Source organism: Melanerpes formicivorus, unplaced genomic scaffold, assembly GCF_026170545.1.
Source record: "Melanerpes formicivorus ecotype bairdi unplaced genomic scaffold, bMelFor1.0.p_v2 SCAF_3, whole genome shotgun sequence".
NCBI lineage: Eukaryota > Metazoa > Chordata > Aves > Piciformes > Picidae > Melanerpes > Melanerpes formicivorus.
The window spans coordinates 12,747,286-12,759,986 of record NW_027142355.1 but is presented as its reverse complement, the minus strand read 5'-3'; the positions used below and the strand labels follow the sequence as shown (position 1 = coordinate 12,759,986).

Genomic DNA, 12,701 nt, shown 5'->3' with positions numbered 1-12,701 from the left:
GACATGTCAGAGTTGCTGTGTCCCCACAAGTGCTTGGTTTCCCTGCCTATTTGCAGTTAGCCTTGCAGGGGAAACCAAAGTTAATGTCACCTCTTGCCCAAAACCTGCAAATACACCTCAGCTTTCTGAAGGGGAACTGAAAATTGCTCTGGGTAGCAGTTTATAATACTCGCATGAAGAAGCAGAAATCAGTGGTGAAAGGATGGGACTGACTTGATTAAGGGGAGTCATGCACTGGTACTAGCATCTTTAGGCCACCATCTGCAAGAATCAGGGAGTCCAAGTCAAGAGAAACTTTAGCTGAGTCATTGATGAAAAGAATCTGCCATGGAATGGTGACTGCTCAGCCAGCTACTCTCAGTCTTTTTGCATGTAATAGGAAGGAAAACATTTTTATTTGAATTTCTATTATGCAGTACATGGCAATTTTTCAGCTGAGCTTATCATAGTGTCAAGAGAGGGTATGGAGTTGACCCCTTTTTGCCATTGCCATTGTGCTGGGTTGAGGCAGCCCCCTTCCCCACCCCTGGCAACAATAAACACTCAGACAAACGGATTGCAAAAGTGATGGAAAGTTTAAATAGAAAGCAGTGAACTTTTACAGAAAAGCAAAAGCAGAGTGACAAAGAAAAATCCCAAAGCAGACCCAGAGAGACCCCATCCCCACCTGAGGGTACATCCAAGACCCCCCAGGGCTCCTTCTTCCCCCTCCCACTGCTAGGCTAGTCTCAGCTGGCCAGATCTGAGACTGCCCATCCCCCCGTGGCCTTAGGCCTAGCCAGGCCCAAAGCCAGGAGACATCTCCCCAGTTACCGGCTGACGGAGGAGGAAGAAAAGAGATAGTGCTAGACTCCGCACTGCATCTTATAGTGGTGCAAAGGATTGTGGTATGAAATACTACATAATTTCCTGTGTCCACCCCTGGGCTGGATTTCTGGACACAGGAAGTAAACACTGCAGGGGGGCACCCAGCTCAAACTGTAACAGCCATTTATCTTGATGTGACACTAGCTGATATAAGTCCAGACAATAAAAGCACTTCTGCCCAAAGTCAAGGGAAGACCAGGTACCAGTGGTTCTTTCACTCTTGCAGGATAGAGGGTCCCAAAACAGATACCATAGCTGACTGCAGGAATGAAGCAAAGATCTCTGAGAATTGCAGGAAGGAAAGACAGTTTTGGAGAACATCTCCCAGGTAATTCTGTAGCATCATTTGTTTGTGGCAATTCAAGAAAGAAATAGTAGGAATTTTCTTCCTTTATATAGTAACTATATATACTGCTCTCCCATTGTCATCTGGTGATACTCCCACTCTTGTTTCACTTTTCTTCTCCCTACTTTAGTCTTGATGGCAGCTTCTGTCATTCCTACTGAAGTTTAACACAAAAGGATACTATATTGACAGTGGCCAGGGTTACCTCAGTATGTTTATATCATTAGAGACCTGGAGCTAGACACCACCCTGAGGATTAACTGAAGTAGCAGTTCATCTCTTTCCTGTAACACTTGCTATGAGTTAATTCCAACTCTTAAACAGTCAGAGTAAGCTGACCATAAATAACTTTGTGAACTTACCCAATGTAAGCTTATGCAACAAACAGCAACTGACTTCCTGAACTGTTTCACTGTTAGGGAAACTTTTCATCATTTCCACTATAACATTGTAGCAGCGAACATTTCCAGACATAAGCACTTCCACATTGCTGGCTAAAGAAAGAAACAAAAATTACTCCCTAAGAAAGAAAACCCCACAATGTTCCTGGCTTCTAATTCAGGCTTTATTTAAGTGGATTTATTTATAAAACTGGGCCTCTGTTTCAGTTTTTGCCTTGCAACTTCTTTTTTTTTGTTTGTTTGGTATTGCCATAGAAATTGTTAGTAGTCATTAATACCTTTTAAGTTAGCCTTCTTTTCTAGGGCACAAATTACCAAGTTATTCTTAAATTAGTTCTACTGTACACCTATTGTGTGCTGAGGGTAGAGAAATGTTCATCTAATGTTCCTGCAATGTTTTGAAAGTCATTGCATATTCTGTATTTCACAGAATCACAAGGGGCTGAGGTTGGAAGGGATCTCTGGAAGTCATCTTGTCCAACTCCACTGCTTAAGCAGCAGACCCACCAAGAGCAGGCTGTATAGGATCACAACCAATTGGCTTATGAGTATCTGCAAGGATGGAGATTCCACAGTCTGCCTTAGCAACCTGTGCTAGTGCTTGGCCACTCTCACCATGCTTATTGCTTAATACACAGGCCAAATACAAAAACAAATACAACATTCATAGAAGCTTCCAAAAAGACAGAATTCATCCATTCCTACTCAGGACTGAGAGATCCCACATCTAGTAAGGTAAGGCAAAACAGTTTGATGTTATTTAAAACACAGTGTATGAAAATTTCCTTGTATATCTATCCATGGTATGAGACAGAATATGAACCCAGAAAATCTTAGACAAAATCCTGGCCCCAATGAATGAAACAGACTCCTGTTACTGACTCCAAAGGAGTTAGCATTGCTCTGCTGAGGTCTATAAACTTTCTTAATAATTCTTTCAACAGCTTGGCTTTCCTGTAAACAATGTAAAAGGAATATTCACAACTGTATCATTAAAGATAATTAGTGGTTTAAAAGAAGCAGGAAATCTTAAAAATAATATGTCTCTGGATATTAAATAATGATACTCTGTAAAGTTTACTCATGTCATTCTCAACTGAAAACACCTTTTTAAAGGTATGTTTCACAAAACAATATTGCTCAACTTCACAGCAGGTCATCATTTCACAGGTGCCAATTATAAACAGGTGCCAATACTCTGAAGATTTCAAAATCATTAATACAGAGAGAGCATAATTAACTGCACACTTAAGTCTTGCAAGAACCAAGCAATGGTACATTTGCAGTGACCCACCGTTGTGCCAGAAAAGGTAGAGAAAAGGAGGTAGAATGGGTCTCACTTAATCTGAGCTACCAAACCTTGGTCATTTAGGTTCTCAAAACAACTGCTGAAGTTATCCCTGTGGTGATTCACCTCTTAGGGTTAGGTAAATTTCCTCTCAAGGTACTCATTTCTCCCCATGAAACAGAAGAGAAGCCTGGATGGCTGCCTATGACTGCCATTAGATGGCTCACATTTTACACTTTGGACTTTGGAGGACAGTTGTCAGCAAAGCATTTTCTCATTCCATCGACACTACTGGAATTTGAGAGTTCTTGTACCACATTGGAATAAACTCTTATCCTTCAATTTCTCATGACATATGAACTGGAGCAAAATCCATGTATGTATTAGTGAAAGAAGGCATAGTAAGGTACAAATCCTTGATGTAACTTTAGAATAAAGACTTGAACTTCAGGGGATGACATGACAAACATTTTACTACTGGATAAGTTAGACTGAGAACTTACAGTGAATAATTTTTTCCACTTTCTGGCACGTACTGTGGCACCCTCAGAAATCAGAGTGTTAAACACCTACTTTAGAGAAGTTCTTCATCATGCCCTTCTCTTGGCATGTCTTGTACAAGTACTTCCTATTTCAAAAAGCACTTAGCATTTGGCATCCTCTTCCTTAGAAAAAGGCATGACACCTGGGCTAAATTATTTCTGGTTCAAGGAATATCTAACTTTTAACAGAACACTGAATAGCAAGAAATCTGAGAAACAGAAACTAAATGGAGTCTTAAAACATGGGACACTCCAGACTAGTTCTTGCTTTGTGGCATACATGGGGCTAGCACAGTTCCTATAGTCAGACAGGTTGCATAAGCCAGGCTTTGTGAGGGACAACGCTTGCCGTAGCACAACATTATGTACTCATGGAAGACATGGAAAGCAGGACTCAGCTCTGTGTTTGCCAAAATTGTGACTACCAATGAATGGGAAGCAGTCACAACTGTGATAACAAGATGAAATTGCTGCCATACTTTCAAGTATTAAAAAACAGACTTCAGCCTCTACAACCCTGATGAGCATCTCTATCACTTCAAGCAGACAAAAGTCTCTTTCTATTCTCTGTAAGAGTTTTCAGCTTTGTAAGAACAGCTGATTATGAAAACGACAAAACAATATTTCCCAAAGAAAACAGGAAAATGAGTTGCCTGGCAACTCCCAACCAGTTCAGATTTTTTTCCAGCTACTGAAAGATAACCACAAACTGAAGTGAGCATCATGATGGATGCTATGGGAGATGAGGAACTGAAAATAACTTCCAATATATATAATGAACTTACGTGGACCAGCCAAGGAATGTAATGAATAAAGAGCAGGAAGAATCACCTCTTCGTTCTCTGGAAACTCTTTAAATACTTGCAGTATGATCATATGATCTTTGCTTTCAACAAATTCGGTCAGCTGCTCTTCTGGAACTAAATTGAAAAGAGATACAGTATGTTTTGAGGAAAGAATTCATATCCTGGTACAACAGAAGAAAACACAATTGTTTTTATCAAGCTTCTTTACATTTCACAGAAGGCACTCTTCCTATGCATCGACTTCCACAGTTATGACTCCTTTTACTATAAATGGACCTATTTTATGAAGATAATTTTCTAGCCTAGACTTGATGTAACTGAGATCTAACTTTTAAATGCTTCCCTGTGATCCTACATTTAAAAAAATAAAAAAAGGTCTTTTAGTCTTTTTCACGTAATGAACTTCAAGTCTTTCTCACTGAGACAGTAGACCAGTGAAGGAAAGGCTAAGCATACAGTAAAAATAATTTTACTGAATGCCTTTTGCATGCTGCATGGTTTTATTCCACTTCTCAACTTCCTTTTTGATAATGGAGTTCCTTCCATACTTCGATACTTCACTGCAAAAACAGTTAAACACTTTTCCATCCTTCTCTCCTGTCATTTGTGCTGAAAGGAATGCATAGCTGTGCAATGAACTAGATTTGGAAAATTACTCTGCTTACAACATTTAAAATATGTTGTTCTTTCTCAACCTGGATCGGTTCCCTTATCTGGTCCACTCCCAATCTATATATTTTTCTATACATTTTTCTAACCTAATAAACTACAAAATATAAATACCTTTCTCAAAAAGTTTCTGTAATGCTTTACATCCATGTTGCTGGATCTCTTCATTCGTAGGGAAGGTGTGCATGGCATTAAATACCAAGGAAAAAACATCCACTTCTTCTTCCAAGAGTAGGAAAGCAATTACATCTGCATAGCAGAAGAAATGTTGCACTGAATAGTCCTCAACATTTTTATTGGAGCACTATCATTAACCATTAAACCGCAAAATTCATTGGTATTGCCCTTAAAATTTACTGTGATGGCCCAAATTCAGGTTCCTGTATAGCACAAGAGGACATTATCTCTTAAGGTAGTTATTTTTTAACTAAAACAAAGATGTCCAGAAGTATTAGTGCCAAAAAGAGCTTCCCCACTCCATTCTTGTTTCCACCAAACACTGCTTTGCCTAATTGATCCCTCAATGCCAGTTCAACTTACTAAACTCTCAGAAAATGAACCCACCCAAAATTCCTTTTTGCATTCACAGCAAGCCAAAAAGTTTAACAAAGAAGTAAGTTTGGTAGAAGCAAGGGGACAGGACTACACTAACTGACAGAAGCAAGAGGGGATTTGAAGTGTACCTGTTAGTTACAGTGAACCATGAATCAGACCATCTCTATCAGGAAACTGTATTTTCACTGTCTCAGGCATTTGTTCAGCCTGAAACTGAACAACTTCAGTACCTGGTAAGATCAGGTCTTTGCAGAGCAGAATAACAGAAAATCCAGAGATGATTTACTGTTTTCAGAAGTAATAACTAACCAGTACTGAAGGGAGTAAATCAGAATGTCACCAGATTTATACTGGTGTGGGAAAAAACCCAACTTTTACTCATTTTACTTAATTATTCTACAGCAAGTATGTGTGTCTATGCTAATAACAAGTTTACAAGATTAATTGATCATGCTCTTCAACAGCTTTAAAATTTGGAGACTCCTTCCTACCTGAGTAAAAAGCATTCAGATCAGAGCTCTTATTCTGTATACAAATATATACAAGTACAAAAAACAAGAGACTTTATATAATAAAAGAGAGAAAAATGAGGCCCGACGCTTTACACTACAGCTCTGTATTTTAAAAGCTTGGACAAAGTAGGAACATAAAGCATACAATACCTGACATGAGGAGTAGATTTAATGCTTTTAATCCTACTACTGAGAGATTTATATTTCCTTTGTAAACTGTAAGCATTTTAAGAATTTGCCTAAAAATTAAAACCAGAAAAAAAGGGGGAAATAAGTTAAGGCTAAAGAAATATTAACATACACGAAACTGATAATCAAACATTAACCTTAAAAACAAAAATACATAAATTAGAAAAAAACCTTATAAATTTCCTGATTTTTTAAAAGAAAATTCAGTTTATGGTTTTGTTTTAAGTTAGTAATGAAGTAATGCTGTCCTTCTAATAATTTTCATACTTTGTTAAAATAACGATGTGCAAGTTTTCAATTTTGCTTTAATTTTTCATTAATTAATATAATAGTAACTCTACAAGGGACAAGTCACACTTAGGATGGCAGTTAATCTAAAGAAAGCAGGGTTGTATAATGCAGCAGACAGTGGACAGTATGTTCCTTTGTGTTTGTTGCCAGAGTTAAGTTATGGTGAACAATCAAGGGACTGCTGGAAGAGAAGTAGCAGTTTCCCAGTCAGAGAACTTGACCAGCATCTTGAAGAACTCTTTAGCTTCCACCATAGGGCACTTCCATGATGCTGGACAAATCACTAAAAAGAAACATTTAGTAGACTGTCAGTTGTATATTCCTTACTTTTTGGGTGGCCCAACTTGAGAACCAGGAATATTAACCTCTGAAATGCTGCATCAGAGGCAACTAAAGTTGAATATTTAAACAGAGAGAGACAAATAACGCTACATAGTGTGGAAAATCCAGTGCACGTATCAAACTGGACAATATCCTGTCAACACGCCAGCTCAGGATACAGAGTTGGCTAAAAATCTGTCAGTGAGAAGGAACTGTGTACAGCAATGTTATCAACAGATCTTTAATAAAGTTTAAATTTGAAAAGGACGCTTTACTCAAGTGCTCACACTGCATGGGCTCTGAAAAGGCTATGGGAAAGACCAGCCCAAAAGAGTAATTTTTCTGGGTCCCAAGAATGAATAGCTCTCAGAGTATGTCTCAGTCAGTTCACAAGTCCCCAAGTTGCCCAAGAAATTGTTACTAGCTTTACAGCTTCAGCTCAGTTGTTCCTTACTCATGAAAAGCAATCAAAATCACTTTCAATTCGTAACAAAAACTGCCAATGCTTCTTTCAAGGAAGTTTATTCTCTTGCTGATCTAACCATTGTAAAACAAACAAGCCCTCCCAAAACCACACTGCATCTTCATACAAATGATCTCACAATAGCAGCCTAAGGAAGGGTACAGCGAAAACAATAAAAGTAGAGGCAGATTCACCAGCCAAGTTACAAGGCTGTAGCTTCTAGTTGTCATTGTCAGCCCTAAATGAGGCAATCTATCCAAGCGAGAGAACACCAAACCAAGCCCTGTCCCCCTATTCATATTATACCTAACCTATATGGCTTTTCACCCTACTTAACCACAGCCATCCAAAAACCAGGTGGTTAGGCTCCCTCAACAGCTACTGAACAGAGACAAGCAAGTCCAAACCAGTTTGCTCCAGGGTAATGGAATGAACCATCCTGTTTGAAGGTAACTGTGTCTGTTGACCTCACAGTAGTTGAGGGGATCAGTTAATTACAACAAACAACTAAGATTAGGTGTGACAAATATCCTTACTCTCAATTTGCTCTACTTTATGCTTACGGATACCGTATCTGTAAAGAACACACACACAGAGCCATTCAGGTAATAATGTATCTGTTTATTAAACTAGAAGACATCGATAATCACAGAATCCCAGCATCACTTAGATTTGCAGGGACTGCTGGATGTTTCCTATTTCTACTCCTCCACTCAAAGCAGGGCCAACTACAGACGAGTACTCAGGGACACTGTCCAATCAGGTTCAGAATATCTCTAAAGCTTGAGACTTCACAACCTCTCTAGGCAACTTGTTCTACTGCTTGATCAACCTCACAACAAATGGGTTTACTTCTTTTGTTTTGCTTGGTTTTAAAAAAAATGTTTAAGTGGAATTTCCTATTTATTTGTGGCCACTGCTTCTCATCCTGTCACTGGGCACCACTGAGAAAAGCCTCCTTTACTTTCACCATCAGGCATTTAGACACAGATAAGATCCCTGCTTGTATGAGTATCCCATTCTGAAGGCCAAAGAAACCCACAAAATCATTCAATCATTTAGAAGCTGATGTAATAACTTTATATAAATGTATTTCATTGCACACAGACACTGCCATGATAACCAGCATTCCAGAAGACTCATCGTACATAAAATACTTACTGGTGAACACCAAGTACTTCCCAGTCCTTCCCAACATCCTTGGGAGCTATGTTTTGTAGAGTACTTGGACAAATTTCTATTAATTTACAAAGAAGTGACCAACCCATCTGTAAAACAAAACCACAGCTATTTCAGAATACACATTCTGTTTGGAACTTTCATGGTGTCTTCTAATATTCTTGGCTTTTGGAAGATGTTTTCAAAAGTTATCTAGTTAAATTAACAAGGGAAAAGTAATGCAAGGCAAAACAAACTACATAAATGTTAAAAGATGGAGGTAAAACAGATATGCTAATGATTCTGAATCCAACAGAAATGTAAATGACTACTTCCAAAGAACATAAAAGGAAATGTCTAACCCTCCAGCCTGCAAGACTGCAGAGACATGGGATTGCAAGTGTGGTAGAGTAAGGCCACCCATAGGAATAGCATAGGCTTGAATCTAGATAGCTTTCATGACAGTTTAGGCAAGTATGAAAAGGGTGATGTAGCTCCCTTGGAAATGGAATTTACAGGATTACAGCATGATAGGGGTTGAAAAGAATTCTGCTCTTACCTTCCATTTACTTGGTTACAGGGGCTATGTTCATGCTATCTGCAGTAGTTTTGTTTCTCTTTTGGTATAGATTTGCAGAGCCAAATGTTTTAAGAGAATTACAATTAATATCTGCAGACTTGATCATGAACCGATTTCCATGATCTCCTCTTGCTTGGATAGCAAGCTGGCTGGCTCAACGTGAGAGTGCAAATCAATTACTATGGGTGTTTGTGAAGACTAAGCTGGTCTGTGTAACTGACTAAACATAAATGCAAAGAATAGTCTTAGTACCTATCAGTCTTCCCAAGATAATGACACGTAATTATGTAATTTTCCACATTCCAAGCAAAACAGAGTTTATCAGTGACAATCAGTCAGGTGTAAATTTCAAATCTGCATGGCAAAGATGTTGTAGAGGTGACCATTAATTCAAACACCACATACTGATGAGAAAATATTTTATTTTAGAAGTCTCATTTCATGTCATCCTAACTGTTCTTGTAAAATCTAGACCCAGATGAAAATTACCTTAATGACTTTAGAAAATTCCTTTTGGTATTAAAACTGTTTCTGATAAAATTTATATTTCCATTAAACATTTTTATTTGGATGGTTGTGACAAACACTAATAAGAAATGCGGATGCTGACATGTTGGCTATCCTACAATATTAAAATCACAACCTGAGGTAAAAGAGAGAATGCTCAACAATAATGTTCTTTTAAACATTTCAACAGGTCCCTATACATGGAAACAGCTGGTGGCAGCACTGAAACTCTTGTTATTTTTAAATCAGACCCTTTTAATTGATAGCATGCAATGAATTTGTATTACATTAGGTTATATCTTCTATGTGAGACAATAAAACTCAGGTGACTGCACTTTACTCGAGCACAAACATATTTTGCTCCAGAGTTTCTAATGTGCTCCAATTATTGCCAGAGTAACTACTGAAAGTCACCTATTTTACTTTAAAGCACTATGGACTTTCCAGACCAGTACTTTCCTACTTCTAAAGAAGCTTGCAGAGTTCGTGCCTGTAGTTCAACTTGCACCAGTACTTGCAATATGTATCCATTAAGCAAATTTACTCTGTACAAGCCAGTGGAGCAGCAGCACAACATGCTTTGTAACCAGTTAAGGAGGGGAGGAAATGAAAATTTTCATTTCAGATATGCCCCTTACTGTGTTTATTCTCCTATATGAGTCAATTTTATTACACCACCAAAAGTGGTTGATTAATCCATTTATTCAATGAAAAGTCATTAGTAATGAGACCACACTGAAACCAGGACTACATTACTTCACCACTGCCAGAAAGTGAGGATTGTGTACTAACAAAGACTGTAAACAAGTCACAGTGAATGAAGAAGACAGCTCTACTAACATATGGTTAATGTTTGCAAGTATCACAACTGCACAGGCTATGAATTTCATACTTTATTATAATGTAGTAATGCAAAGGAGCTCCAAAACTTCTAAACAGAAACAGTGTCAGATGCAAGTGTAGGCACAGATAAGACTAAATATCCATTTGAATTCTATATTAAATCAGAGTGAGGCATTTTTAACATTGTCAAAAAAGTAATCAATCACTATCTTCCTTAGGCACTTCAAAGTTTTGTGCTGCCATTTCAGACCAACTATTAATTGTGGTTACATTTAATATTTTTTACTTCCTTGTCTAAAGCTTCCATTTGCTCCCAACTGAGTTGTGCTTCATTAATGTGAATGGGAAACTTCAACCCACCACAGGTTTATACACCGTTACCTACATAATATGCTCTATCCTGAAAATAACTGCTTGTTCAACCTTCTGTATTTCTCACAACTGAATAGTAAAAGAAGTTAAAACTTCAGACTCTACATAAATATTTAATCTTCAAAGGAAACCTGAAGTCACTGTTACTCCTAATTAAACTCTACACAAGTATATTTTCATATTTTAATGTAAATTTTATGCTTTTAACCTCTAGCTAAATTCTACTAGGAAAACAAGCAAACAAACAAAAAGCACACACAAAAAAACCCTCCTGCCTTTAAAATATACTATTATTTAAGAGGCATTTATAATGTAATTTATGTTTTGCCTTCTAGCTGAATTGAAAATAGTAAAAAAAAAAAAATAAAAATGGCCAAAATATTGTAACCATACAAACAATCTTAATAAAAAAGGGAAAAAAACAACACCCCAAACACAACAACAGTGATTTGTAGACACATCTTAAGTTTATAAACATCCTTTAAAGTGAACATAGTCAGAAATGTAATACATGCCTGCCAGGAAGGAGCTGTTTCATATGACAACACTGAATTGTGCAAATGCCAAACTTGGCCTAAATGGGCCAATGTTAACTTATAGGAGTACCCAAGCAGAAGCTTGAATCACAGAACCTACTTTCAGCTAAAAGATAGGGCTTTCCTCTCGAAAAAAAAAAAAAAAAAAGGGCTAGTACAAGCCTCTTTCAAGGACTGGGCTACACATGCATGAATTCATATTACAAAGTTCTGGTTTTCAGAACTTTGATCACGGCAACATTCAGTACTGACACATTGAAAACATACTAGATAACATTATTGGTAATTTAGAAGCCTATGTCATACAGTATTCACGTTGCATAATTTGTATTCTCTACCTCGTCGTCTTCTGCCGTTTATTTTAAAGTAGAGATGCAACAAGTGGTACCTGCAAAAAGCTCCAACACCTGTTCCTTTGAATGCAAGCGGATACACAACCCTTTTATAGAGTGACAGCAGTTCTTAAAGTGATCGAGGAGACAAGAAGCTAAACAGAAACAAACAAGCGGAGCAATAACTTATATTCCAGGAAAGGACTGCGGTGTTCTCCTCAGCCGAAGGAGCGACGCCGGAGCGGCGCGAAGGCGGCCCCGGCCCCCGCCCTCCTGCGACCCCCCAGCGCCGCGCCGCGCCGCCCCTACCTGCTGCACGCAAGCCGCTCCCGGGTACAGGTCCACCACTAGCAGCAAGGGTACATGGACATTTTTGCCGCTGAAGAGCCGGGGAGCTGTAGGGGGCACAGAGACAGGCCACATTAGACAGGCGGCGGGAGCAGCTCGGCAGAACGGCCCGATCGCCAGAGCCTTACCGCTCTGCCCGGCCGCCAGCTCCAGCAGATCGCTCAGGGTCTGCACCAGGGTCTCCACCCGCTTCCTCTCCTGGACGTTTTGTAGCCGGACGACCAGCTTCTTCAGGGCTTCTTCCTCCCTCACGGCCGCCGCCTCCTCTTCAGGGCCGGCACTGGCCATGGCCGACCCGCCGCCCTCTGTGGCGGCCCCTTCACCCCATCCGCCGCTACCGCGGCCTGCGCGAACGAGGGCTGGGTAACGAGGGCTGGGTGACGCGGGCTCGTCCCGCCGCAGCCGCCGCGCTGCGCAGCCACAGCCGCCCGCCTGACCGGCGTCACGCGGCTGTTTCGAGCCACCCTTCCCGCTGCCACACGCCCCTCCTGACGTACCGCTCCAGGGACGCTACCGCCTCGATAGCTCAGCCTCTGCCGCAGGGCGGACACCACTAGAGGGCGCCAACGTCTCTCGCGTAAAAGCCCGTCAGCGCGCTGGCAGCTGGCACCTTTCCGTGACAAGCTGGAGAAGTGGGCTCAGGAGAATATCGTAAGATTGAACAAGATCCTGGGTCAGGGCAATCCTCACTGTCAATACAGGCTGAGGGAAGATGTGATAGAAAGAAGTGTGTGAAAGAGGACTTGGTGGTATTGGTGGACAAGAAGCTAGACAT

General features: G+C 39.8%; 1 protein-coding gene across 1 annotated transcript in view; it reads right to left on the bottom strand.

Moving 5' to 3' along the window:
* LRRK2 (leucine rich repeat kinase 2) overlaps positions 1 to 12,397 on the bottom strand; it is a 62,754-nt gene extending 50,357 nt beyond the window's left edge. Inside the window, exons 1-7 of the mRNA XM_068166712.1 lie at positions 12,055 to 12,397; positions 11,888 to 11,973; positions 8,412 to 8,518; positions 6,137 to 6,225; positions 5,034 to 5,168; positions 4,230 to 4,364; positions 1,576 to 1,707 (exon numbers count right to left, since the gene is read on the bottom strand). Coding sequence (XP_068022813.1) covers positions 1,576 to 1,707; positions 4,230 to 4,364; positions 5,034 to 5,168; positions 6,137 to 6,225; positions 8,412 to 8,518; positions 11,888 to 11,973; positions 12,055 to 12,214 — 844 coding nt within the window. The 5' untranslated portion in view covers positions 12,215 to 12,397. The remainder of the gene's footprint in view (positions 1 to 1,575; positions 1,708 to 4,229; positions 4,365 to 5,033; positions 5,169 to 6,136; positions 6,226 to 8,411; positions 8,519 to 11,887; positions 11,974 to 12,054) is intronic.
* Positions 12,398 to 12,701: the final 304 nt, after the last annotated feature.